The sequence below is a fragment of the Stenella coeruleoalba genome (assembly GCF_951394435.1).
Source record: "Stenella coeruleoalba genome assembly, chromosome: 3".
Taxonomy (NCBI): Eukaryota; Metazoa; Chordata; class Mammalia; order Artiodactyla; family Delphinidae; genus Stenella; species Stenella coeruleoalba.
This window is the reverse complement of record NC_137148.1, coordinates 173,489,827-173,516,702: the sequence shown is the minus strand read 5'-3', so window position 1 is coordinate 173,516,702 and position 26,876 is coordinate 173,489,827. Positions and strand designations below refer to the sequence as shown.

The 26,876-nt window shown below is 64.7% G+C and overlaps 1 protein-coding gene across 5 annotated transcripts in view; it reads right to left on the bottom strand.

Annotated features, from left to right (window-relative positions):
- Positions 1-865: 865 nt before the first annotated feature.
- Positions 866-26,876, bottom strand: part of SBNO2 (strawberry notch homolog 2) — a 43,578-nt gene continuing 17,567 nt past the window's right edge. The window contains exons 4-32 of one of the 5 annotated variants that reach the window (XM_079916890.1): positions 26,421-26,529; positions 14,500-14,661; positions 13,242-13,325; positions 12,854-12,950; positions 12,372-12,526; positions 12,132-12,265; positions 11,961-12,051; positions 11,719-11,862; positions 9,987-10,104; positions 9,596-9,701; positions 9,024-9,177; positions 8,126-8,302; positions 7,540-7,637; positions 6,713-6,795; positions 5,617-5,808; positions 5,201-5,370; positions 4,511-4,642; positions 3,916-4,051; positions 3,730-3,842; positions 3,532-3,603; positions 3,312-3,420; positions 3,132-3,206; positions 2,898-3,044; positions 2,726-2,820; positions 2,561-2,653; positions 2,272-2,403; positions 1,979-2,055; positions 1,687-1,877; positions 866-1,578 (exon numbers count right to left, since the gene is read on the bottom strand). In XM_079916890.1, the coding sequence (XP_079773016.1) occupies positions 1,100-1,578; positions 1,687-1,877; positions 1,979-2,055; positions 2,272-2,403; positions 2,561-2,653; positions 2,726-2,820; positions 2,898-3,044; positions 3,132-3,206; positions 3,312-3,420; positions 3,532-3,603; positions 3,730-3,842; positions 3,916-4,051; positions 4,511-4,642; positions 5,201-5,370; positions 5,617-5,808; positions 6,713-6,795; positions 7,540-7,637; positions 8,126-8,302; positions 9,024-9,177; positions 9,596-9,701; positions 9,987-10,104; positions 11,719-11,862; positions 11,961-12,051; positions 12,132-12,265; positions 12,372-12,526; positions 12,854-12,950; positions 13,242-13,325; positions 14,500-14,661; positions 26,421-26,529 (3,925 nt within the window). In that variant the 3' untranslated portion in view covers positions 866-1,099. Of the gene's footprint in view, positions 1,579-1,686; positions 1,878-1,978; positions 2,056-2,271; positions 2,404-2,560; positions 2,654-2,725; positions 2,821-2,897; positions 3,045-3,131; positions 3,207-3,311; positions 3,421-3,531; positions 3,604-3,729; positions 3,843-3,915; positions 4,052-4,510; positions 4,643-5,200; positions 5,371-5,616; positions 5,809-6,712; positions 6,796-7,539; positions 7,638-8,125; positions 8,303-9,023; positions 9,178-9,595; positions 9,702-9,986; positions 10,105-11,718; positions 11,863-11,960; positions 12,052-12,131; positions 12,266-12,371; positions 12,527-12,853; positions 12,951-13,241; positions 13,326-14,499; positions 14,662-19,016; positions 19,139-26,420; positions 26,530-26,876 lie in introns of those variants that run through there. The other 4 variants (XM_079916891.1, XM_079916892.1, XM_079916893.1 and 1 more) reach the window with 4 other exon arrangements.

Here is a 26,876-nt window from a genome sequence, read left to right as displayed (position 1 = left end):
CCTGTCCCTAGGCTGCCCTGCCTGCCTCAACCAACAAACACCCCGAGGAAGACCTGGAAAGAAACCAAGGCAGAGCCCGCAGTCCTGAACATGGGGTTCTGAACGAGCCCAGGCGGCTCACGTCTCGGTGGGCAGGAGGCAGCAGTGTCTGCTCCAAGACGCCTGGGGCCTGGTACGGCCAGTGCAGAGGCAGCTGGCCTGCTACCCTGGTGCCAGGACCATGCAGTGGACAAACAGCCTCCTGGGGCGGGTGTCTCCCCGAGCCTGGCCCCGGTCATCCAGAAGGCCAGGCGCTGTGGGTGGGGTGAGGCAGCAGAGGGAGCGCCAGCAGCCTCCCCGGACCACCGTACGGCCCCTCCCCGCCGTCCCTGCAGGCCAGAGCAGCAGACAGCCTGGGAAGTAGTGAAAAGGCACATATATTTAAAAAAGATCTCTTTACATATATACACTTGAATTCATTATAAATACACATAGAAACCAGGGGGCCACCCACCAGCTCCGCAGGAGATTCCAGGCCCTGGGAGAGGTGGCTGGGCAATAATTTAGGGCACAGAGAGCAGGGAGGGGGTTGCATATATTAATAGAAGATCTGCCCCACGGAGCCCCCCAGAGGCGGTGGGGCCCTGAGCACCTGGGGTTTCCTGAGTTTCCAGCTCTTGGGGCCACCCAGTTTTGTGGATTTCAGGGCTGACCGGGCCTGGTAAGGTGGGTGGGGTGGGAGCCCCAACCCCGGCCTGGAAGGGGGCAGCAGAGGACAGAGGCACAGAGGAGGCCCCCCACCCCCAGGCCCTGCCTGGCCCCTGAGTGTCCTGAGTGGGGCCTGCGCATGGCCACTGCCCACCAGGCAGGGCTTGGAGGGCACCCCCAGGGCCGGCAGCGTCTCGAGCGTCTGCCCAGGCACCGGTGGGAAGGCACTGCAGTGGAGGCCTCGGGAGGCCGGACGAAGGGCCCCTGTCCCCGCCTCGAAGGGCTCCTGGCCCCGCCTGCTCCTCTCAGTAGTCCGCAGGGCTCTTGGCCCTGCTCACCACCCGCTTCCCCGGTGTAGACAGGGCGCCTATTATAGATAAATAAGTTTCGTGCAGGAAGGATGCCCCGGGGCCTAGGAGTTGGGGAAGGGGGGGCTGAACTGGATGACGCTCTGCCGCTCGGGGCCCCCGCTGCCCTCCGGCGCGCCTGCTGCCCCCCCACCGGCGCCCAGCAGGCCGGGGGGCTCAGGGGGCGGCGCGGCGTTGAGGGAGCGCAGCATATCCTCCAGCACCTCCTTGAAGTTGATGTCGCAACCCTGGTGCAGGAGCGCCGCGGGGTCAGCCGGGGCGTCGGGAACACCCAGCAGCAGGCCGCCGGGGCCGGGGGCCGGGGCCGGGAAGGCGAAGGGCGAGGGCGGCGGGAAGGCCTGGGCCGGCGGACTGTACGTGAGGTCCAGGACCTCGCCGGGGCCGCAGGGCAGCGCGAGCGGGCGTGGGGCGGGCGGCAGCGCGGGGAGACCCCGGGCGCGTGCCTGCTTGCGCTTCACATCGGCGTCCATGAGCTGCAGCTCCTGCAGGACGCGGCGCACGCAGGCCTCAGGGATCTTGATGCCTGCGGGGTGGGGGCGGGGCCGGCGGTCAGGGCCCGAGGGGCGGGGCGGGGCGCCCCCCTCCCGGCGGGACACCGCCCTCCCCCACCCCTCCTGCGCCCACTGCTCACCAACTTGCTTCTTCTTGTCCTTGGTCTTGAGGCGCACGATCTGCAGGTAGCTGCTGCTGGTGACGTCGGCCATGACGGCGGCGATGCGACCCCACACGCGCAGCAGGGCCCCGCACAGCATGTAGTGGTGTCGCAGCCTCAGGCCCTGCGCGCAGTCCTTGCCCTCCTGCACCAGCCGGCAGTGCCGGTTCCTGCACGGGGACCACGGCTCAGACCAGCTGCGGCACGGGGCGTGGGCGAGCCCCTCCCAACACCCCCCCCCCACTCCCCCCGGGCTGCCCTGGGCCCTCACCATGTGGTGTGGCTGCAGTGAGTCAGAGAGAAGGTGTAGCTGCTCTCCCAGTGCTCTCTGGCCTCCTCCGCTGTCACCTGTGGACACAGCCGGTTGAGCCCCTGGACCGCGGCCTGTCCATGCTCCCCAGCGCGCAGGTGGGGAACAGGAGGTCCGAAGGCCCCAGGCCCGCTCATCCTGCGCCTGGCGGCCAGGGCAGCGGAGCATGGAGGTGGAGGGCCAGCCTGGGGGCTGCAGAAGATGGGCGCGCCAGGGGTACAGTGGGGGCGCACTGCGGGGCCGTCGGGGCCTACCCGGTGAAACCTCCGGCACAGGCTGTCTAAGGTCTCCAGCTGGCTCTGCCGCCCGATGTTGGGCTTGTACACGGTGAAGAGCTTGCCGCGGTTCTGCTGGGCCAGCAGGCAGCTGGGCTTGTTGCCGCGGACCTGGGTGGGGGCGTGCGTGAGGCTGGGGCTGCGCCGCACGTGCTGGGCAGGGGTCCCCACGGTGTGCGGGCCCGTGCAGCCCGCTGCCCTCCCCTCCCGGCCCACCAGCCAGGGTCCTGCCCGTGGGGGTGCGCCGGGGGCTTGCTGGGGGGCCCACCTTGTAGGAGAGGTAGAAGCCGTCGTGGGTGCCCATCAGCTCCAGCGACCGGGCATAGGCCTCCTCCCACTTCAGGCCGCGGTCCACGCTGATCTGCGGACACGCAGGCATCAGGGGGGGTGGGGGTAAGGGGAGGGGGCGGGGCGGGCGGGTGCAGCCGCTCACCTTGTAGAAGACCACCTGCCCATCCTGCGGGTGGCCGGGGGCCAGGAACACCTGCTGGCTCTCCTCGTAGATCTCGTCAATGCCAGGGGCCAGGTCTGGGGAGGGCAAGCGGGGTCAGCGGCGGGTCTGGGGGCCCGGGCCCGGGGGGAAGGGCATCCCCAGCGGGGCTCACCCAGGATGCCCATGTCGTATTTGCCCTCCTTCTTGTCGGCGGCGATGAGGTGGTCGAAGGTGTCGGAGAAGTACTGGAAGAGCGTGTTCTGCTTGTGCACCTCCAGCCCCAGGATGCGGTTGAGGAACTTGCTGATGGAGCAGTCTGCTGGCGACAGGGGGCCTCAGGCTGCGTCCAGCCGGCCCTCCCTGTCCACCCACCCAGGAGGTGCGGGGCCGGGGGCGTGGGACTCACCCTTCTCCACGTCCAGGCAGCCGGACCGGGACTCGCGCCCGCCGATGCCGACGGACAGCAGCCCCTGCTTCATGTCTGTGGGGAGGGAGAGTCTCGCACGCCTGCCCGCCCCAGCCCACGGGGGCTCCCCCTCATGACCCGTGTCCCCCTGGGGTGTGTGGGGAGGGTCCACCAACTCACCACGGAAGAAGGCGGCGTCCCCTCCAGGGTAGCCCTGGGGCAGCGGCACCTTGCTCTCTGTCTGGCTTAGGATGGTGGTGAGGACGCAGCTGAGCGCCCGGGCGCCGTACTGTGGGGAGGGGTGAGGGCCGCGGGCCGCGTCAGAGGCTGGGGCACCCCAGGTCTCGGGGTCCTGGCACCCCGAGGACCCTCCTCTCCTGGGCTCTCCCACCTCGGGTACCTTGTTCTCAAAGTTGTACTTGCTCAGGTCACGGGACTCGGTGGCTCGGCGGTCCCCGTGGGTCAGAGCCCCCTGCCCGGGATGGGGGAAGCGGTCACACGTTGCCCACGTGGTGCTCCTCCCTGCGCCCTCCGCCCTCCCCAGGGAGCCTCCCCGCCCAGTCCCACACCCAGCCCCCCCCTCTGCCCACAGGCTCACCAGGCTCTCCAGCCTCTTGGCCACGATGGAGGCAAACCTGCGCTCCCCGGCCAGCTCTGAGATGAGGAAGATGTACTCGGGCGCGGAAACCTGGTTGGAGCGGTGGGTCCGGCCTGGAGGCAGAGAGGGCTTTTAGGGACCAGGCAGGCCCCGGGGTGGGGCGGCCTGGGGCGGGGCGGGGCTCACCAAACTGCTGGATGGCCCGGTCGGCGCTCCAGGGCAGCTCCAGTGTCATGTGCACCCGGCGCCGCTGGTTCGGTACCCGGCGGTCGGCTTGGAGGGAGATGCCAGAGCTGGAGGCCTCTGAGATGATGGCCACGAGCTAGAGGGACGTGGACGGGGACAGGTCTGTGGGGCGGCAGGGCGGGCAGCCTGCTCCTCCTCGCCCCGCACCCTGCGTGCCCTGGCTCAACCGGCTGCACCTGGGGGGACCCACACAGGAAGTTCAGATGTGTGTCCGTGAAGGTGTCTCCGAAGGCTTAGAATGGAATCTGGACCATCCCGGGTCACCCCTGGAGGGTCTGCCTGCCCTGTGGACATCAGCTCCCACGGGGCAGCCCAGAGAAGCGGTGGGCCAGGCACCAACACAGGGCGCGTGGGACTCGGGCTGAAGGCGGGGCTGGCCGGGGGGCGCTGTGAGGGCCCCACACAGGCACAGGAGCACAGCACACACACCCCCACACAGCTGGTGGTCCTCCAGCCAGCCGCTCGGGACACCTGTGCCTCCCAGCCCATGCGCAGGTGCACAGGGGTGCCCTCCAGGCACAGCCCCGCACCCCACCTTCTCTCCGCTCATGAAGCGCTCCTTCTCCCTGAGGTTCACGTGGTCGATGGAGAGGCCCTGCTCCGCCCGGGACTCGAAGGCCACCGTCCCGTCGGACCTGGACACCACGCGGCCCTTCCTGCCGGTCATCTGTGGCCGTGGTGGGGGCGAGGGGACAGGCTGTCAGCCGCTGTGGTCGCCCAGGGGCTGGTCCCCGTGGGCCTCAGTTTCCCTGTCCCCCCACCTGGGACCCTGGGGCTCTTGGGTGTGTGTGGCAGGGGGCTGCCAGGACCCGGCCTCTTGCCAGGCTCGGGTGCCCACGGGGCCATCAGCAGGAATGGTAACTGCCATCTTCCTAAGTTTTTTTATGGCAACCCAGCCGCCTGAGCCAAGATGAAACTGAGGTGGCACCAGAGGGACGTCCCAGGAAAGAGCACAGGAGCACAGGGGGAAAGAAGGACGGGAGCGGGGACAGGGTGGGGGACGGGGTCGGGGATCAGGCCTGGGAGCCCTGGCCCAGGGGGGCGTGCGGGGGAGGTGGGCGTGGAGCTGGGCGGCAGTGGCTGAAGGGGTAGTGCAGGACACGGGACGCTGGACCCAGCAGCCGCAGCACCGCCGCCCCCCTCCCTCCTCCCCCCCACGCCCCCACCCCCACCCCCGGCTCTGCCGCCACCGCCAAGCTGGCCACCAGGGAGCACCAGAGCTCACCTCCGCCACGCACTCTGGACCCCCCAGCTGGTCAATGAGCTCGTCCAGGGTGTTGACGGGCAGCTCCCGGCCCAGCGCCTGCACCTTGGCCAGCAGGTCCTGCTTCAGCCGCTCCACCCGCTCCAGGACACCGGGGCCGTGCAGGTCCCGCGGTGGGGGACACAGGGGGCCTGTGGGGCCAGAGGGTCAAGGGGGACTGTCCAGGCCGCCTGCCCACGGCCCTGTTCCCAGCCCTGGCCCTTGAGGATGACGGGGGTCTCTGGGGAGCGGGGCTGAGCCAGGGGTCCAGAACCTTCTCCCTAAGCCCCACCAGCCCTTGCCAGCCGCGCGCCCCAACGCCCGCACTTGGAGCCTGAGAAGCAGGGACGTGGGGGGAGGACCTGGGGGGAGGGCGTGGGGGTGGCCACGGCCCTCACCGCGGTCGTCGGCCGGGAGCCCGATGGCGTCCACGATGACCACGTCATCGTCCATCAGGGACTCGGGGGAGGAGTGGAAGTCGCTGTCCAGGCCGCCGTCCGACTCTGTGCTGCTGTCGTCACTGACGCGGATCACGCCCGCTGCGTCACACGCCAGCCTGGGCACCTTGGCCCCACGGCCCCGTGGCCGCCCTGCAGGGGAGCAGCCAGGGGTCACTGCCGCCTGGCCCCACGCCTTTGTCCTGGCGGCACGGTCTGGGGACAGGCCCGGGTGCCAGGATGGTCAGGGCTCAGGGCCAGAGCCCCCTGCTCCATCCACCTTTGGCAGGTCTGGGCTCTGCTGGTGGCCAGGGCACAGCGTAAAGGGGCACCTCTAACATCCCTGCCAGACTTCCTGACACGGCAGTGTGTCCTCGGGTGGTGCCTGGGGAGGCCACACGCCCACCCTCACAGGGTGGCCCTGGGTGGGTCGGCCAGAGGATGAGCCCAGGCCCTGATGGGGTGATGGTCCAGGGGCCTACGTAACTAAGCTACCATCCAGGACACCCGGGAGGCCGGTCCCAGGAAGTGGGAGGAGCAGGACTGGGCCCCCAAGGCTGGCCGTGTGCCCTCAGGTAAGCTGCTTGGCCTCTCTGAGCCCTACTTCCCCCCTGGGCGAGGATGCTCAGCCTTTGCCTAGAGCAGCAGGCAGTGCATGCCAGAAGGCGCTATGAGGCCACTGCCCCATCCCGGGGTGCTTTGAAGGGCTCCATCCTAGTCCCTGGACCAGTGTGGTTCTGGCCTCCGGCTCACTTTCACCTGGAGAGCGCGAGGCCCCGCCTTCTGGGGGTGAGGCTAGAGGCCGTGGGGATGCGCTAGCCACACCCCCATCCTGCAGCGCTGGGGTTTTTAGCTGACTGAGCAAGCTGCCCTGGAAGGTTGGGGAGGGCATCAGGGGTCAGGCCACGTGGCTGTGCAGCCAGCAGCAGAGGGGGCAGCGGGAGTGACAGCCTGACCCAGATCAAGGCTCAGAAAGGAGGGAGGCCGGAGGGAGGCGGCAGGAGCAAGGGAGGAGGCCACAAGGCGCCCGAGGTCCAGGCGGGCGGCAGGCGCTTACTTTTTCGCTTATTGCCCGGTCCTCTCTCTCGCTTCCTCTTGGTTGAAGGAAAGTGCTTCTGAATTAGCGACAGAAAGACGCCTCTGAAAGTGAGAAGCAGAGTTTATTTTCACTGGGAGACCTGGAGGGGTTGGGTCCCGTGTGTGGGTTTGCTCTGGTGGGGACACCCAGCGCCAGGGGGCCCCACGGGTGGGTCTGGGTGCAGGGGCTCAGAGAAGGCGCGTGGGAGGGGAAAGGAGCTGCAAGGACAGGGGGGCGGGGGTCCCACGTGGTGGGCAATGGACGGAGCGTGGGTGGGAAGCTGGGTGGGGCTCCCGCCATCAAAGGGCCCACAGCTCTGCCCACACGCGCTGACTGGCCGAGGTGGAGGCTCCCAGGATGGGGTCCCAGGGGAAGGGAGGTGATGCTGGGCTGAGGGGGAGAGGCCAGGATGAGGTGAGCCAGGCAAGGGGCCTCGTGCTGGGACCCTCACCCAGGGTGGGAAGGGAGGCCAGGGGCTTTGGGGACCAGCAAGGCCAGTCCCTAAAATCAGTGTCGTCCTTGAAACGGCACGGTTCCCACGTGGGGGGGTGGGTGCAGGCACCGGGAAGCCTCATTCTAAAGCCCTGGGACCCTCGGCCAGCGCCCTCCGAGTCCTGGGGTCCCCACGGTTACCCTTTCTGGCTTTACGATGCGAGGTGGGCCTAAGGTCACTTAGGACCGGGGCCGCTCCCTAGGCTGGGAATACAGGCAGGGCCAGGCCACAGGTCGGCCCCAGGGTGGGTCGCAGAGGGAGGGGTCCCCGGCGTAGCCCCCACCCTCCCCACCGGGCCGCAGGCATCACTCACTCGGCAGCGGACACGAAGCCATCAAGCTGGCCCTCCTTCTCGCCCAGCACCTCCCGGGTACGTGCCTCACCCGTGGACTGCAGGCCGATAACCACGCACTACGGGGGTGGGTGGTGGTGAGCAGAGGCCTGCCCACCAGCCCCGGAGTGCGGGCCCCAGAGGGGCCCCCAGGGAAGCACCAGGCCCCACACTGGCCCTGTCCCAGCAGCCAAAACCCAGGGCGGGCCTCAGCCTCTCCCTCCTCCCACCCCCGTGTCCCTCGGGCTGCCAGGCCCCGACAAGCCCAGATCCACCTGGAAAGTCCACCTGGCAGCCCACAGCCAGCCTCAGCTCCCGGACCCCCACCCCCATCCTCTGCCCTGTTCTTTCTTGGGACTCGCCAGCCCAGCCTGCACGCGGGTAGCCTGGGGCAAGGCGGGACCAGAACCTTCCAGGTCTCAGCATCGCCCTCACCAGCCCCATCCTTGGGGGTTCGGCCCAGCCACACGCAGGCTCCTTTGCGATCGTGAGGCTGACACGGCGTGCCGGGTTCTGCCCACTCGCCCCTGACACAGGGATGCAGGGGGCCCGGCACAGCCCAGCTCACCTTGTCCCTGGCCAGCTCCTCCCGGGCCAGCTCCACCAGCCGGCGCACCTTGGCGGCAACACATAGGTACTTGAAGAAGCGCTGGTGGGCCGACCAGAACTGGCCCCACAGGGACTTGCGTGACTCCAGGCCGATCCAGTCGGCTGCCTGCTGGAACACGCCCAGGGCCTCGGCCCACTGAAATGACACGCCTGGCTGAGCTCACTACCACCGTCTCTGCCCGGACCCTGGCTGCCCCCGCCCCGTGGAAATGTGGGCCAGGGAAGGGGGGCTGTAAGTAGAGCAACAAGGAGGCCCTGGCGATAGCTGGACGCTCGGAAATGTTAAGAAACAACAAGTGTGATGCTGGTGAGACCGTGGTGGAATGGTGCTCGTGCAACCCAGGGGCGGGTGGACACCGCCTCCCGAGGCGGCGGGGATACCCTCCCTGCCAGCTCCCTGCCAGCGGCCTCTGACTCTCCACACTTCAGACCAGGGTCTCGCTGGGGTGGTCCTGCCCCCAGGGGACACCGGGCCACGTCTGGGGCATCTGCGGCTGTCACACTGGGGGGATCCAGGCATCAAGCAGGTGGGTCCAGGGAGGTGCTCCCACCCCGCAGCGCCCAGGACGGCCCCACGGAGAGAGACAGAAAACGGCCACCAGCTCTGGGTTCTGTCCTGGGGGCAACGTGCTCAGGAAATCATGGGGAGGGGAGGCGGGGCGTACAGTCCGTACAGAATCCCCAACTTGAACAGGATCAAGATGCTGGGCTCCTGCCAAAGACCGAGGCGGGCGGGCCAGGTGCTCCCTCCTGTCCAGTCTGACTAATCCCTGTGGTGTCTTAAGGGCAGACGCTGAAGGTGACGGGGGCGTAACTCCAAGGGGACATGCAGGCTGTCCACTCAGTCAGAGGCTCACCAGCAGGGCCGCCCGGTTGTAGATGTGCTCGAAGGACGGGGCCAGCGGGATCTCTTCGATGCGGAAGGTGACGCCAGAGAAGCTGAGCTGGCGTGCAATGTACATGCCGCTGACCTTCATGTCCATGGCCACGATCTCCATGGCGCCCACACCCCTGCAGGTGAACACAGGCTGCCTGGGCAACGGCCTGGGACCACATGCTAGGTCCCACCCAGAGGCAGAGCAACCTGGGGAGGGGCTGTCACCCAGCACTGAGCCCTGGAGAGCGAGGAAGGGCCAGGTGCATGGAGCAGAGAGCACTTGCAAAGGCCCTGTGGTCACCAAGGGCCTGGTGGGCCTTGGAAACACACAGAAGGTAGTCTGCCTGGACCAAGGAGGGGCCTGCACGGGAGCAGGAAAAGTGGGGAGGAGGCCCTTTCGCCCTGAGACCGATGGGAAGTACTAGGCAGAGGAAGGATAGGATTTGCATTTTAAGATCTCTCTGGCTGCCAGAGGAGCATGGGCAGGGGTGAGCGTGACACCTGGCCCCCGCTCCCATCATGTGGGGGATGGGCACGGGGTAAAGCGCACACCTCTTCTCGATGGCATGCAGAAATTCCTCGAAGGTCCGGAACGGTGTGCCCTCGCCCCAGATACCCAGGCGGCTCATGTAGATCATGTTCCGGGGCTCAGAGGCACCTGGGGGAAGGGGGAGCCACCGTCAGCTCCTCCGACCTGGGAAGGTTGGGGGCCTCAGGTGTGGCCCCAGAAATGGCACGAGGGCCAGGAATGGGGACCTGAGGCTCTCGGGAAAGTGCCCACGGCCAGCTGGCAGAAGGGAGGCCCCTGACAGGGGTTGGTGTCTGAGAACAGGGCCTGGCAGGAGCTGGGCTGCAGACCAGACGCCCCCCCCCCCCAACTCTCTCCCACACACAGCTGCGCCAGGGCAGGCATCGCTCGCTCGTCGATGACCAGGCCCCTCACCTGTGGCGCTGGCGTAGACCACCCTGGCCAGGGGCAGCTTGTTCTGCAGGTCCAGCACGGCCTTGCCCATCTTGGTGGAGCTGGCGTTCTTGGCTTTGTGGCACTCGTCAAACACAATCTGGGGTGGGCGTGGGTTAAGGACTGTGCTGGAAGGCGGGCCGCCCCACAGACCCACCACGACACCCTAGGTGGTCCCTTCCTGGTTGGGGGGAACTCTGGAAGGTGCCTGGGGGGATCTGGCCACGGGGTGTGGTCCTTGGGGTGTGTGAGGCCACCAAAGCCAGAGGGAAACAGCCTCTAGGCCCCGAACAACGTGGACAGGAATTGAAAGACACAGAAAGTTCTTAATGTTTTCAGGGGAAAAAGCGCAAGTTACAGACAAGTATGTCTGTCACGAACCTACCTGAAAGGCAAGGTGTGAGTGCCACACGCACGCGCATGTGTCCACACGTATGTACAGGGGTTCGACGGAGGATCAGCGGAAACGCGAGTGAGGTTAGCCCGATGCCATGTGGCCGCCCCCGAGGTGTGAGGTTAACATTGCTGTTTTTTTATGCTGCTGTTGCTGAGCTGAGCTGTCACCTGACACCGGGCGCCCAGAAGCATCAGTAACCCTGCTGCTTCTTCTGGCTCATGGGAGCTCTAAACAGACTATGCCTCGTGAACAGAGGGCCCACAGGCCTTGTCTCATCGGAGGGAGCGAGGGGAGCTTCGGGAAAGTGCACTCACCCCACTTCTGAGAACAAGGGTGAATCCCAGGGAGATAGAGCCCGAGGGTCCTCTAAGGGCCCCTGCAGAACTCCGCAGGGGAAGCTGTGGCCCCTCTGTGTGTGTGTGTGTGTGTGTGTGTGTGTGTGTGTGTGTGTGTGTGTGTGTGTGTGTGTGTGTGTGTAGGGGGGGAGCAGCTGGGGAGAAGGCCGAGGGGGGTTGGCCTGAAGGCTGTTACTGGTAAGAGGAATGTGTGAAACAAGAAAACGTTAACACCAGATACACATCAGACTCTAGCTTATAGTCCCCTAAACAACTTCTTCCTACAGCTTGATGGACATTCCTTTTTTTTTTGGCCACACCAGGCAGCTTGCGGAATCTCAGTTCCCCGACCAGGTATCGAACCCGTGCCTCCGCATCGGAAGCAGGGAGTCCTAACCACTGGACCACCAGGGCAGTCCCTGGCGCACTTTCCTATGCTTTGTTTCCTACAGTTTGGTGGGAGCAAAAAGAAAGTGATCTCAGGCTGAAAAGCAAAGGAGGGAGACGCCTGGGGCTTCGGCCCAGTCAGGAAGCGCCTGGGACCCACAGCAGCTGGCAGGGCTAGAGCAGCGGGGCCTCTGGCCTAGCTGTGCTCTGGCTCTCCTGGACTGCCTCCCGCCCCGCCCCGACGGAGCCTGGGTGGGACCAGCTTGGGGGCCGGACAAGGACGGGCGAGGAAGTGCTCTGCGCCCCCAGACCTCCGGCCCCGCCGCCCGCGGTGTCGCAGCAAACACCACCCCGACCCTGTGGTTACGGGTCTGGCCAGCTGGAGCCAGGAGGCTGAGCCAGATGGCCAAGGGCGGGTAACAGCTGTCCCTGAGGGCGAGCCTGCGCCACCAGGCCCTCCCTTCCGGGAATTCCTCCCGCGCTTCCGCACCCTCCGGCACCGGCCAGGACCAAGGCCTCCCGGCCCCCTGCAACTCGGCTCCGCCCCTCCCGGCCCCCTGCGCTCGGCCCCGCCCCCGCATCACGGCCAGGATACCACGCCATCGAAGGCCTCCCCACACCACTCCAGGATCTGCCGGATGCGCGTGCGGTGCTGCCCGCCTGCCTGGCTCTCCCCGATCAGGGCGGAGTAGGTGGCAAAGAGGACGCCCTCTGAGGTAGTGTTGTCGCCGTACTTGATCTGGGGAGAGGGCCAGGCATCGGTGCGCGCCGGGGCATAGCCACGCCCGCGCTCCGGGACCCCCACCCCTACCAGGCGAGGGGCTGCGGGCCACCCACCTTGCTCAGCGCGTGCACCGCGATGCCAGGGGCGGCGATGTCCCGAAGGTCGCGCTCCGCATCGTACTTGAGATCATTGGAGACGCTGAACCTGCGGGTGCGGGCCAGTAGGCTTCAGGAACCCCCTGCCCATCTGCCGGCCCACCCCATGCCCAGGGAGGGACAGCTCACCACAAGGCCTTCTTTCTGCCCCGCAGGTAGTTCTCCAGGATGATGCCGGCCACCGTGCGGCCCTTGCCCACGCCCGCGCCATCGCCGATAAGGAAGCCCGCGCGCTGCCCACCGGGGAGCAGGACCTCGTGTTGCTGCGGGAGAGGGGGAGGAGACGGGGGTCAGCGTGCGGCAGGGTCAGGGTGGGCACTGAGACCCCCCCACGCCGGACGCAGACCTGCCTGGAGACCCTGGGATCACCTGGCAGGCGTAGGTGATGGCCTCTAGCTGCAAGGCGGAAAGGGCTCCGCTGTCGGAGGAGGCCAGGGCGAGGGTGTAGGTGATGTCCGGCGGCGGAACGCTGGACAGAGTGCTGGTCTCCACCACGCGGTCTGGGTGCTGCTTCCCAAGCTTGGCTAGGGGGGCATGGGGTGGGAGGGGGAGGTAGGTCAGGGGCGTGGTCTGGACAGGGTTGGGGGCGTGGCCCATCGATGCAGAGCAGGAAGGCGGCTGACCTCTCCACTGCCCCCTCCGCCTATGTGCCGAGTGAGGAGCACAACCCCGATTACAGAACCGCCCCTCCGGAGCCCGCCCACAGCTCCCACACCTGCCTTGGCAGTTTAAGGGGCCCTGGGACCTTCAGGGACCCCGGGGATGGGTGCTCCTGGCCGGAGGACGCAGACCCCGTGAGGCTGTGCAGCCCGGTGGTCGCTGCTGGGGGTCTTTTCCCACAGCACACTCACACTTGGATGGCACGTAGTCGGCGTAGGTCTCCGCGTGGCCCAGCTCCTCTGCCTCATCCTCCTCAGCTTCGTCGTCCTCCTCGGGATGACTCTGAGACTGAGGGCAAGGTGCTGTCATGCTGGGGACAGTACTGTCCCCTGCACCACGCCAGCCTCCCTGCCCGGATCAGGAGCCTGGTCCACCAGCCAGCCCAGTGACTTGGGGCAATAGGGAGAGGTCCCCCCTCCTAGCATGGTGCCTCCCTGGGACCTCAGTTTCCCCATCTGTATAATGGTCAGACCATGCTTCTAAGCCGGCCCAGGGCCCGCATACAGCAGATGCCTGAGTGAGTGGCCCTCCCTGGTCCCCAGGAGGGATGGGCAGGGGTAGGGAAGGGGCCTGGCTCACCTGGTAGCTGACGAGAAGTGGGGTGCTGGAGAGAGAGGACACAGGGTCCTCAAGGCCTGTAAATGGCCCGCTGGGCAGGAACAGCTGGAGGGGAGAGGCAGGGAGAGTAGGCATGAGACTGCAGGCCACAGGTGGGGAGGAAGTGCCTCTATGGGCCCCCCGGCCTCCAGGGGGGGCTCGCCTTGTGGTCCTCAAGCCCCTCAGCTGGCCACCAGCCTCCTTCCTGTTGCCCGCCCAACCTAGATTTGATAGATACATAAGTACTTGGGATACATAAAGTACTAGATAAATAGGTACTAGGAATGCGATGTACAACACGATAAATAGAATTTACACTGCTGTATGTTATATATGAAAGTTCTTAAAGTAAACCCTAGGGGTTCTCGGCACAAAGAAAAAATACGGTTTTTACTTCTTTAATTTTTTTTTTTTTTTTTTTTTTTTTGGGGGCACACTGTGTGGCTTGTGGGATCTTAGTTCCCTGACCAGGGACTGAATTCATGCCCTCAGCAGTGAAAGTGCCGAGTCCTAACCACTGGACCGCCAGGGAATTCCCTCTATTTCTTTAATTCTGTATCTATATGAGACTATGGATGTTCACTGACTTGTCATCATTTCATGATGTATGCAAGTCAAATCACCATTCTGTATGTACACTTTAAACTTACTGCTGTCTGTCAATCACATCTCAATAAAACTGAAAGGAAAAAAAACAAAGTTTTTTTGAAATGAAAATAAAATGGAAATGAGGCACAGGGAGGTCTGAAACCTACTCTCAATTCCCTCTCCCTTTTCTTTTTTGAATTAACGAAAACAAACAAACAGCTGCAGACGCAGGTTCCTGGAAGGCTGACTCAGGTTCCCGCAGGCAGGGCTGGCCGCAGCAGCAGTGGGCGTGGCGTTTCAGCTGCCCGCCTGGGCCTCAGGTTCCCGGGAGGCTGGGAACCGGTAGGAGGGCCCTGGCGAGGCGAGGACGGGCCTGGGTCGCCTGCTGCACCTACTCTGGGCACTTCGTATCCCCCTGCCAGCCCCAGACTGGGCCCAGACGCTTCCCGAGGGCCCGGGGGTTTCATGGGCACTGAACCCGTCAGGGCATCTAGGCATATGCCCACCAGTGTCCACTAGTGTATGCCGGGCTCCCCGGAGCCCCTCTTCCCCCTGGGGAGCCCCTGCATCTTCTGGCCTACATGGGAGACATGAGCACCCTCGAGCCACACCCTCCTCCGTGTCTGTTCGGCCGAGGATGGGGCACACTGACCTTGTCATGGGTGGAGGGGCCAGTGCTCACGTCCCAGATGGTGGGCACCTGGCTGAGGCTGTCGGCGGGCAGGAAGTCAGGTGTGTCTGCGATGTCTGAGAGGGAGTCCACGGACGAGGAGAAGATGGAGGCATTGGAGAGGTCATCGAGGTACGAGGAGTCCTGCAAGACAGGCCGGGTGAGGGCAGCTGTGAGGCCCAGCCACACGGTGGATGCTGCTCTGCCACAGAAAGGGGTGACGCACTGACACTCGCTACAGCGTGGATGGACCCTGAGAACACGACGCCCAGTGAGAGAAGCCAGACACAGAAGGACACACGGTGTGTGATTCCACTGATGGGAAACGTCCAGAACAGGCAGATCCAAAGGGACAGAGAGGGGGTTCCTGGTTGTCAGGGACTGGGGAGGGTGTGGGGTGACTGCTGATGGGGACGGGGCTTCTCTTTGGGGCCATGAGAATGTTCTGGAACTAAACAGAGGTGATGGTTGCCCGACTGTGTGAATGCACTGGAAACTGAATTATGCAATTCAAATGGGTCAGTTTTACAATATGTGAACTGTATCAATAAAGCTGTTTGAAAAGAAAAAAGGAAAAAGGCAAGTGGAGGTGAGAGAAACCAGACCCCACAGGCGCTGCGCTGGACTCTACTCAGAGGACACCGGGAGAAGGTGACGGACACCCCGTGCCTGCCCTGGCCCATCCCCATGGAGGAGGTGACACCGGTGTAGGGATGCCAGGATGCACGGACCGCCACAGCTTCAGGAGACATCTGCTGCTGTGGAGGCTGCAATTTCTAAACCTAAATTTAAAGGGAATCGGGGGACTTCCCTGGTGGTCCAGTGGTAAACAATCCGCCTTCCAATGCAGGGGACGGGGATTCGATCCCTGGGTGGGGAACTGAGCCCGCACGCCACAACTACTGAGCTTGTGCGCCTTAACTAGAGAGCCCGCATGCCGCAAACTACAGAGCCCACGCGCCCTGGAGCCCGCACACCACAACTAGAGAGAGAAAACCAGCACATCACAACTAGAGAGAAGCCTGCGTGCCGCAACGAAGACCCAACGCAGCCAAAATAAATAAATAAAAATAAATAAACAAAGGGAATCAGGTGCAGCGCAGGGGGGTCCCATACCGGCCCCCCTCCCTCCCAGCCCTGGTCACAGGCATGGAGCTCCTGAGTGTGCCTGGCCTGTGCTGGACGTGGGGACATGCAGAGACAGCCCCTTGGGGCTTCTGGACCAGGGTCCCCTGCGGTGCCCCGCTGGGTCACGGTGCTCACACCGCCTGCCACCTGGGGAGGGCAGTGCAGCACAGCTCCCCGTGCCCAGAGCTGGGGAAGGTGCAGGCCCCCCACCTCCCTCAGCCCCTCCAGGCTCAGATGCGGGGCAGCCCTCAGCCGAGCCCCGCAGGGAGGGAACCCCCCACCCCCGCCTGCCTGCCATGGGTGGAGCCAGGTGGGCTGTGGCCTCAGCGTGCCCATCAACGGGAGCATTTCCCAAGCAGGGCAGGGGCCAAGGAGGAGGGAGAACGGCCCTCTGGGAGCCCCCAGCCCCGCGTACTGTTCACACATCTCGGCCCATCAGGGCTGTTGGAAGGCCGCGGCCGGGCGGGCTGGGACAGAGGGTGTGGTGTCCCACTAACCAGTGAGAGAAGGCCAGGAGGGTGGGCAGGGCTGACCAGTGGGGGTCTCGGGGCCCCAGGGGCTCAGATCAGTGGACTCTGGGGAGGAAGGGTGGGCCTGGGCCTAGGGTCCACCCGATGTGACCAGTTCGGGCCTGGAGGCCACAGCTGAGCTGGCTTCTGGGGGTGGAGGGCAGGTCTCCGCAGTCCCAGGTCACCGAGAGCAGGCCCCTGATCTCAGCCAGTTCCCAGTCCTACCCCACGGCCCCTCAAGGGCCGTGTTTCTGGGGCTCCCCTCCGACTGATCTGCATGGGAATCAGCCCCCCACGCCCTGGGGTGCAGGGACCTCCAGGCAACACTGTCCAGCTTCCCCAGGACCCCGTGCTCAGATGCTGGTGCGTGCACAGCCCCCAACAGGCAGGCTTGAGAGCACTGTGCGAAAAGGACAGCGGGCCTGGCAGGAAGGGGTGGGGCCTGCTCAGCTGGTATAAGGCTGGGGGCCCCCTGTGGACGCCTCCCACTGCCCAGGGTGCCCTGGCTCCGGCGGTTTGCAAGGAGGGCTGGTCCCACGGAAGGGGGGCAGACCCCAACCTCCCCCCACCGCCTGCAGCTGCAGGACCTGGCGACTGGGCAAGTCCAGGCGAGGAGATGGGGGCGTGGCAGACAGTGCCTAGCAGGACCAGCTCAACAGCCTGGGAAGAAGCAGGAGGGGGATGCCAACCCCAGAGCAGGGAACAGGTGCTCCATGATGCTCCTTGGGGCACGCTGCACCCCCATGCGAGAGCCCGGCGACTCAACAGGCCAGAGCATCCATCTCGGGGGACGCTGAGGCGGCGGCAGTGGGTCTGGCTCTGCTGCCCCTGAGGCCTGCTCCCTACCCCACCCCCGGTCAGCTGGGATCAGAGGTGGCACATCCCGAGTCTGATGGACAATGCCAGGGAAGGGTGGGCTGCAGAAGCTGGCCGCTCGGACCCCATGAAGTGACATGGGGTAGTGACCCCCAGAGACTCCGAAGGCTGGCTGGGGTGGGGTCCGCGTACAGTCGGGGAAAGCTGTCTTTGCTAAAGTCCCTCTGGGACCAGCGTGGCCCTCCCAGCGAGCGCCGCCGAGCCTGGTCAGGGTGACGATGACCCTGGAGCCCTGAGAGGTGGGCCTGCTTCCCAAAGGTGAAACAGTCACTGGGCAGTGGGCAGGGAGCTGGGCGGGACCTCAGGGGCCAGCCCCGAAGATGGCAGAGGCAGGGGCTGAAAGGGGCGCTCGGGGGCCACCCTGTGTGAGGGCTGAGCACGGAGACCCTTCCCAGGAGGACAGCGTGCAGGTGAAGAAGCCCCCCGTGGAGGAGCCAGGAGGTCAGGTCAAGTTCAGCAGCAGAGACCCCTGGGGTGATGGTTGGGAAGGGCACCTCCCCTCTGAGTTCTCCCCCGGGGAACCCATGGCCCCAGTGCAACCATGAGAAAACACCAGACAAACCCAAACTGGGGACGTCCTTCAGGAGTCCCAGGCCGGGCTCCCCACGACTGCCCAGGGCCCCAGCCCACCCCAGGAGAGCGGGCGACACCGGCACAGCCTGGGGGTCCTGGTGCCACAGTGTTACTGGGGCAGAGGCGACGTGGGGAAGCGTGGACTCTGGGGCCCTGAGGACGACGTATGAACACGGGCCCATCAGCTGGGACGTGGGCGGCGCCAAGGGGCTGGTCGTGGGCACACAGGGTCCCTCTGAACTGATTCACAGTCTCTCTGTAAATCTAAAACTGCTCTAAAAAATATAATTTATTAAGAAAGTGGGTGCTCTCTCCCCAGTCTGTGGACAGCGTCTCCACCAGATGCCCTGATGGGCAGCTGGCATCGTCTGGGGGCCCCTGGATCCTTGGGGGCAAAGGGAGGTGGGCCTCACTTGGGTCCCCAGGGGGTGGGGGTGGGGCTCCCGAGGTCCCTCCCCCTCCCCACCGTGGGTGGCTGGATGGAAGTGAGAGTGGACCCCCCTGGTGGGCTGCCTGCCAGTGTTGGGACCTGACTCCCAGCAGCCACAGGAGACCTCCAAGATGACCCAAACCCAGAATCACCTTCCCTGGGTCCCCAGGGGCCCAGTCAGGGCAGGGCCGCAGCTCCCAGGCCCTCACCAGAGCCCCCAACCCGGCAGCCTGTGTCCACCCGTCCCCGGGCTCACCTCCCGACCTGCGTCCCCACCTGGAACTCCTCCGGGATCCCAGGCCCCCCTGCCCCCGCTCTTCCCACTGCAGGCCCCAATGCAGGGGAGCTGGCTGGTTACCCCGACAGTTCTGGGGGGCCAGGAGGGCACAGGGTTGCCCACTGTGCTTACTGCCTCTCAGCATGTCGGGGACCCTGGACCAGCGAGGAGCTGCCCATGCAGTGACCCCCCCCCCTCATCTCTGCCACCGCCCAGCAGGCTGGGACAGGATGGCCCCCAGACTGGACCCGGCTCTGGGTCTGCTCAGCACCCCCTCCCAGCCAGGAAAGTGACCCCAGAAACATTCTTCGGACACAGGTCCTCTCACTGGTCCTGGGCAGGGGCCCTGAGGAGGGACAGCGGGACAGAGAGACGGAGGGATGGGGACCGAGCCTGCCTGTCCAATCAGAGCCCGTCTCAAACCATGCCCCACAGAGCCACTGCCACCATCCCAGGACACGGAGTGCCCACAAGACTCCAGGTGGGACGGCTTCAGCCCCCTGCAGCCCCCTGCCCTCCCTGGCTGTCCCCACATTCCACGTGGCTCTGCTCGGAAAACTCCAGCGGGGTCATCCCCGCTGCCAAAAACAGACAGACGGAGCAGGCTGGGGGAGCCCTCCCCCCCGCCCCTAGCCCGGCTGTTCCGGGCGGTTCCCACGGGCCCTCCCAGCCCGGCCCCCCTCGCAAGGCAGGAGCCCAGGGTTACCTTGCCGAGGGCTGCAAACTGCAGCCAGAAGCGCAGCTGGGACATGGTGGCCGCCGGGTCCCGAGGAAGCGGTGGGAGCAGCTGCCTCATGACCGCGGGCGGCTCAGCCCGCCGGCCCTCAGCCCTCAGCCCGCCCGGCCGCATTTGCATGTTGGTTTAGTCACCGCCTGCGCCTACTTCCCCTAAGGCCGGCTGACTTTCAGGAAATGATGCCTGCCTGGTAAGTCAGGACGATTACTGGCAAAGCGCGGAGAATTACTGAACGGGGCGGAATCTACCACAGACGGCTGTCAACAACGCCCGCGGGCTGCCACTGGCTCGCCCCCTGCCTGCCCCGGGCGCTCTCCTGGCCCCGGCCTCAGTTTCCCCCAGACCACTGTCCCCCCAGAGCATGTGCCCAGCTGGGCCTGGCAGGGACCACGGCTGTCCCTGGGATGCCCACAGCAGTGACTCGAGGTTCAGAGGCCCCTGCATCGCAGGGAGGAAACCTAGGCTGGCTGCCCCTTCCGTGCCCCCCACGCCCTCCTGGGCCTGCCCTCAGCTCCTCAGCCTGGACCTTCACTGACCCAGAGCCCGCCGCCAGTGCCTCACAGGGCCCGCCCCAGGGCCTTTGCCTGTGCTGTGGCCACACCTGGAGGGCCGTCCCCATGGGGCCCGAGGCCCCGCCCTGCTCTTCCTCCTCCAGCCTTGGCAAGCGGCCTGGCTGTGCCCAAAACGCTGCTCTTCCCTGTTGCGTCAGCCCCTGTAACCCGCAGCCCAGAACAGAGGGCAGGACGCAGACAGGGCCAGTGGCGGGGGGCACAAAGCCCTGAGGCCTGGTGCCCGTCCTGCTTGTTTCTTTCCATCACCCCCATTCCAGGACGGTTCTGTGCGGATCCACGGCCGAGAGGAGCAAGCGGGCCCATGGGCCTCCCTGCGGTTGCCCAGCACCCCAGAGCTCTGACTGGGGAGGGTCCCTGGGGTCAGGGAGACCTCGGCCCAATGCTGCAGCCCTCACCTGTCTCCAGCCCACAGCCGGCAGAGGAAGTAGGGGGAACATGGCCAGCGGCCACTGCCGCAGGTGAGGAATGTATACAAATGGCAACAAGGGGAGGAAGGACACTCAAACTGTCAGGCAACGGGGAAACGCAACCCGAAACCAGCGGGACACACTTCACACCCGCCCGGACGGCTGGACCCACAAAGCCAGCAGGGACCAGTGTGGGGAGGAGCTGGAGAAATCAGAGCCCCTACACGGCCGGTGGGGGCGCGAAACCGGGCAGCATCCTCGGAAAACAGTCATAGTCACCCCATGACCCTGATTCCACTGCCAGGTGCCCACCAGAGGCAATGGAGACGCACGTCCACAGCAGCCAAAGGTGGACACAACCTAAGTGTCCACCAGCGGATGACGGACAAACACCACATGGTCCCTCCACACACGGGAGCATCACTCGGCCACGTAAAGGGGTGAAGCCTCGACACTCACTACAACGTGGATGGACCCTGAGAACACGATGCTCAGTGAGAGAAGCCAGACACAGAAGGACCCACGTTGTGTGATTCCACTGGTGGGAAATGTCCAGAACAGGCAGATCCATAGAGACAGGGAGTGGGTTCCTGGCTGTCAGGGGCTGGGAAGGAGGTGAGGGAGTGACCGCTGATGGGGATGGGACTTCCTTTTGGGGTGATGGAACGTTCTAGAATTACATAAAGGTGGTGGTTGTAAAACCCTGTGAATACACATTAGAAGGATGAATTTTAAGGTGTGTGATTTTGTCTCAATTTTAAAAAGAATTACTAGGAAACGGGCTTGAAAAGAAAACCCACAAAGGACAAGCACAAACTTTTTGTGATTGGGTTTCAGCAGCAGGAAACTGGTCAGGTTGCCAGCAGTTTCTAAACTCGGACTCTCTGCCCCCTGTATCTCATCACCAGATGGCTGGTCGGCCCTGTCCGGCCAGCGCGTCCGATCCGTGGGGCTGCCCGGCCAACAGGACGCTCGCTGGTCCCTAGGCTGCCCCCGGGCTGGCCACAGAGGGGTGGGCGCGGCCCATGTCGGGACCTCCTTTGGAAATAGGGTCACTGCAGATGTAGTCGGCTAAGATGTGGTCGCACTGGAGCAGGGCGGGCCCTAAGCCGACGGCCGGTGCCCTTACAAGAGGGAGGTCTGGACACAGACAGAGAGGAGAAGACCACGTGGAGACAGAGGAAGAGGTGGGGTGACACAGCCACAAGCCCAGGACGCCTGGGGCCCCAGGAGCTGTGAGAAGCATGATGGACCCTCCCCTGGAGCCTGCGGAGGGAGTGCGGACCCCAGGGCGGGGGACCTTGGCCGTGGCCCCGCGTGACCCAGGGGCTTCCCATGGGAAGCGGCCCCCCACCGCGCCCTGCCAGCGCCAGAAATCGCCAGGAGCCTGCTGGCGGGGTAGGCCAAGCCTCTGACCCTGTGGAAATCTGTTCGCGGAGCAGAGGATGTCGCCGACCCCTCTCCGTGTGGGGAGCTGCCCAGAGTTTGCAAAGCACTTTTCTGAGCTGTGACCTCATCCTGCTTCCCAGAAGCCTGGGCTGGCAGACAGAAAGTGTCCTTATCGGGCGGACGCGGGGCCCACCTGAGATGCCTGGAGGGACCCTCAGGGCGCACGCCTGCCCTGCCAACTGCGACTGCGTGAGGGGGTCTCAGCCCACCAAAAAGAGCCCTCCCCCTCCCCGGGGCCCGGCTGAGACGTGAGGGTCCAGGGGGCCTTGGGAGGAGGGGTCAGGGCAGCACCTGATCCCGGGGGCTGCAGCGGGGCTCGGCACTGGGGGGCAGTGAAGGAGGGCGGGGCAGCCACTCCTGCAGCCAGGACCCCAGAGAAACCAGGGTGGGGAGAACCCAGGGGAAGGCCTGGAGGGGCAGGGGCAGCAAGAGCTGGAGGCACAACGCCTCGGGGGGCATTTGGAAGGCTGGGCACCCCCCAACCCCGACTCCAACAAGGCCCCAAACAGCCCTCCTAGCGAGAGTCAGCCACACCTGGAACACACGCTCACACTGAAGTCTACACACACGTCCACACCAGCATGATTTACGGCAGTCGAGAGGTGGAAACGACCCAAATGTCCATCGATGGACAAACACATACACACACGTGTCCCCCAACACACGGGGACGTCCCTCAGCCACGTAAAGGGGTGAAGCACGGACACTCGCTGCAACGTGGACGGACCCTGAGAACACGATGCTCAGTGAGAAGCCAGACACAAGCACACACGGTGTGCGATTCCACTGACGGGAAACGTCCAGAACAGGCAGATCCACAGACACAGAGAGGGGGCTTGTGGTGTCGGGATGGAGGAGGGGGAAGGGTGACTGCTAAGGGGGATGGGGTTTCTTTTGGGGGATGGAAGGTTCTGGACTTTGGACAAAGGTGATGTCTGCACAACACTGTGAATGCACAAAAGCTGCTGAACCGTATGAAATGCAAGTCACATTCCAATTAAGAAAGAAAAGCCACACGTCCACACCCCCCAACACGCACCATACCCTGCAGTGGGAGACCCCAGGTGGGGCCCCTCAAGGTGTAAGGGGTATAAGGGCCTGAGCAACTCTGTGTCAACCTGAGGGCGGGAAGGACAGTGCACAGTGGGGGGACCCAGAGGAAGCTGCCTCACCAGGGGTCAAGGTCAACCCATCAGCAACGAAACCCATCGACAAGGCCTTGAAGACAACGTGCCGTGTTTGTGGGCCTCCTGCCAGGGACGCAGACCCCCTCCCAGTGTGGGGCACCCTACAGACACCTGGCCGGTTCTTTCGGCGCCTCAGCACACCCATGGGTGTACATGGGTGTGGTCACCAGTGTTGCACCAGGGCTAATTTCTGCCCTGTGACGCTGGTCTCGGCTACGTAAGATGCCATGTGTAATGTGTAGGCAAGAGCGTCAGAGCTGAAATTTTCAGGTAATCCCTGGGGGCACTTCCCCTCCCACACTTGGAACCCAGGGCCCTGGCTCTGGGGGCTCAATGGGTGCCAGGTCTGATGGCCAGGACTGTCCAGTGAAGCAGAGCTGCCCCAGAGCAGGGACCGGACTGGCTTCCCGCTTTCCCCAGGGCAGAGTCCCTCTGGCTAGAGATCCTTCCCAGGTACCTGGGAAATGGGGACCCCACACAGAGGCTGGCTCGACCCTCACCAAAGGTCCTGGCCTGGGCTGGCTCATGTGCAGCCCCCAGGGAACTGCTCCCGGCCCAAAACGGAAGTCGGGGAGAAGCTTTCTCCTGCTAGGCAGCAAGAGTCACACAACCCATCTCCTTTCTCTTTTTGCTTTGGCTGCTAGGAAACTCAGGGCTCAAGTTTAGTAACCAGGAGGTGTGTTAAGGCCTGTGGGCTTCTATTCACTTCCTGCCCCCAGCCCAGGTCTGGATTCCCCATTCCAACTCCTTCTAATGTACAAACAGGAGTGAACGCTTCAACGGTGTGCCATGGGCCTCATGAAGGCTTCACATGGTGAAGCGGCTTAAAACAACACACGTTTATTACTTTATGGTTCTGGAGGTCAGAAGTCTGAGATGGGTTGTCAGAGTCGGTTCCTACCAGAGGCTCCAGGGCAGCATCGGTTCCCGCCTTTTCCAGCTTCTAGAGGCGCCGCACCCCTGGCTCGCGGCCCCTCCTGCATCCTCACAGCCAGCAGCGCAGCATCTCCCGTCTCTCTCTGCCTCTGACCCTCCCGCCTCCCTCTCATAAAGACCTTGTGGACTTCTGAGGTGGCGCAGTGGTTAAGAATCCGCCTGCCAATGCAGGGCACACGGGTTCAAGCCCTGGTCCGGGAAGATCCCACATGCTGCGGAGCAACTAAGCCTGTGCACCACAGCTACTGAGCCTGCACTCTAGAGCCCATGAGCCACAACTACTGAGCCCACATGCCACAACTACTGAAGCCCGCACACCTAGAGCCCGTGCTCTGCAAAAAGAGAAGCCACCGCAATGAGAAGCCTGCGCACCGCAACGAAGAGTAGCTCCCACTTGCCGCAGCTAGAGAAAGCCTACGCGCAGGAACGAAGACCCAACGCAGCCAAACGTACATTAATTAATTGAAAAAAATATATATATATTAAAAAAAAAAAGACCCTGTGATGACACTGGGCCCCCCAGGGAATCCAGGGTCACCCCCATCTCAGAGGCCTTAATTTAATCCCACCTGCAAAGTCACCTCTGCCCCGTGAGGCAACAGATCCACAGGTCCCGGGACCAGGACAGGGGCGTCTTTGGGGCTGTCCCTGTGCCGGCCCCCGTGCGACGTCACTCAGTCTGAACCAGGAGCAGAGGTGGCTGTGGTGGACCCACCGGGCCAGGGCTGAGCTGGGAAGGGCCTTGAATGCCAGGCTCGCTCTGGACTCCATCCTGGCTTGGCGCACAGGCCCAGGGTTCCGGGGGAGGTGGAGGAGGCTGACCACTAGGCCTCAGACCCTCAGCCTGGCTGCACTGTGGTCTCACATCTGTCTGACCCCATGGTTGGCAGTGAGGTGAGATTGCGTTTGAAGAAGGTTTCGCTGCTCTAAAGGGAGATCCGGGTCCAAGTCGCCCCCAGCAAGGGCAGCTGGAGAGAGGGTGGGCTGCGGCCGCTCTCAGCGAGCATCTGTCAGGTGGATGAGCAACCTCCAACACGGGGCGCGCTTCCCCACCTGCAGCAAGGAGCGGACGCGGCGCCCCGGGGGCTGCTGGGCTCGGAAGCCGCGTGGATCCCTCGCAGAGCTGGGGCAGCAGCGGGAGCGGGCGAGTGGGGGGCGGAGCGAGGCCAGGCGGGTGGCCGCAGGGGCCGGGACACCCCCAAAGGCTTCATCCACCCAGCAGGGACGCCCCAGCAGGGGACCAAGTCTGGACGCAGAGCGGTGCCCAGGACACGGTGCACAGGAGGCCCGTCAGCCGCCAGCCCGCAGATGGCCAGAGACATGGGGCCGTAGTGGGTGGGAGAAGGTCCTGGGCCGTCGGCCGGGCGCCCTGGATGCTGAACCCACTGGCCCTTCCTCTCCTGGAGGCCAAGGGTCTCCTCACGGGCTGGCGGCGGGCAGAGGAAACCACGTATGCCTCTGTAAAGGCAGGGAGGCTGCGTCCACGGGCCTCCTGTTCCTGCCCCACGGCCCTCGCCCTCACCCTGGGGTACTTGGGGCTCCCAAGGGGCAGGCTCTGCTCCCGTCGCCACGAGGCCCAGCCGTGTTGTTTCCTGGGTGGCCACAGAGGGTCACTGACAGGGCAGCTCAGGGCAGACGTCCAGGGTACGGTGTGGCAGGGCTGTGCCCCCCAGGCTCCGGGTTCCCCCACCTCCCCAGCGCCTGAGCTCCACCTCCCCGGCCACGTGCCTGCCCCCGACCCCGGCCCCCGCAGCTGTATCTCCACAGGGACCCCAGAGGGTTTAGGGCCACCCTAACTGGGAGGACCTCAGCTCCGTCTACCTAATCACACCCGCAAACACCTGACTGCCAAGTAGGGTCTTGTCCTGAGGTCTCGGGAGGACCTGGATTTGGGGGGATGCTGTCACCGCAGCACACACCCTTCGGTCCGGTTCTCTGCCCGGCCCTGCTGCTGCCCCAGTGAGTGTGGGCCGGTCTGAACGGCCCTGGCCTTGGTCCAAGTGAGTCCAGCAGGTCTGCACCGGCCCGTGTGTGCCGTGGCCTCCCTCGGCCTGTCACCTGGTGGGGCCCATGAGCCCCTACTTTACAGAAGGAAACTGAGGCTCAGGGGAGCTGAGCACCTGACACCCCACTCCCTGGCGGGCCCACGTGGATGCTTCCCTAACTGAGCGCCGAAGCAGCCCAGACCCAGAGGCCAGCACGGAAGCTGCCAACGGTTTCAGCTTCCCAAGGGAAACTCGGCGCCACCTGGCCCCTGTTGGGGTCACCCCACGACACTGCTGGGCTCCTTCCCGCAAACCCCCTCTGAGGCTCTCAGGTTCGACAGCTGCCGTGCGGGACAGAGGTGTGGGACCCACTTGTGAACCCCGTGGACAAGGCTACAAGGCAGGGTCCGCCTGACTCCCTGGGGGCTGAGCTGCCTGGCGTCCCCCAAAAGATCGAGGTCAGACGTCCTCCCTTCCTCCAACTCGAGGGGCTCACGTTCGTCAAGCGGTTACCGTTTCGGGGACATAAATGCTCACTATGCTGTTTCGACCTGATGGGGCATCACTCCGGCCTGGGGGGGCGCCGAGAACGTGGACCCCGCCAAGGCGCTAGGGCACCCAGATGGAGCAAGTGGGCGAGGAAATCGGACGCTCGAGATGTGGCCCCATAACCCGCAGATGAGCAGAAGCGCAGCTGGGCCCCCAGCCTCGGTTTCGTGACCTCCGACCCGGCACCCCCGTCTGCTGCGGGGAAGTCACACCAGCCCGTCCCCCAAACAAGCCCAGTCCCCCAGCACTGACACCCCACGCGGGGCACAGCCCAGCCGAGGTCTCCTACCTGAGGAAAGTCGCTGCTCTTTGGCGGGAAGCTGGGGGTGGCGGCTGCAGGCCCATAGCTGGTGTCCACGCAGGGCTGGCCCACAATGAAGGAGGAGTTCATGAACTGGCTGGAGGCGGAGAAGGAAGCTGAGCCAGCAGGCGTGATGGGGGTGCTGCCTGCCCACCCCAGGTGCAGGACAGGCCAGCAGGAACAACTCCGGTGCCTCAGAAACTCCGCTCAGGAGGGGCCCACGCACCCATGTCTCGGGACATGGCGCCCCAGAAGAACCTCGAGGCTCTGGCTACATGTGCTTCCGTGCCCTTTGCATGGGCCATTCCTTGGCCTGGTACCAGGCATGCTCTCTTGGCAAACTCCTACTTACCCTTCAAAACCCAGCTTGCTGATGCCCTCCATGGGGAAGCTGTCCTCCCAGCTCCTTTCACCCCTGAAGTTTCTCACCACCACCTGGTGTGC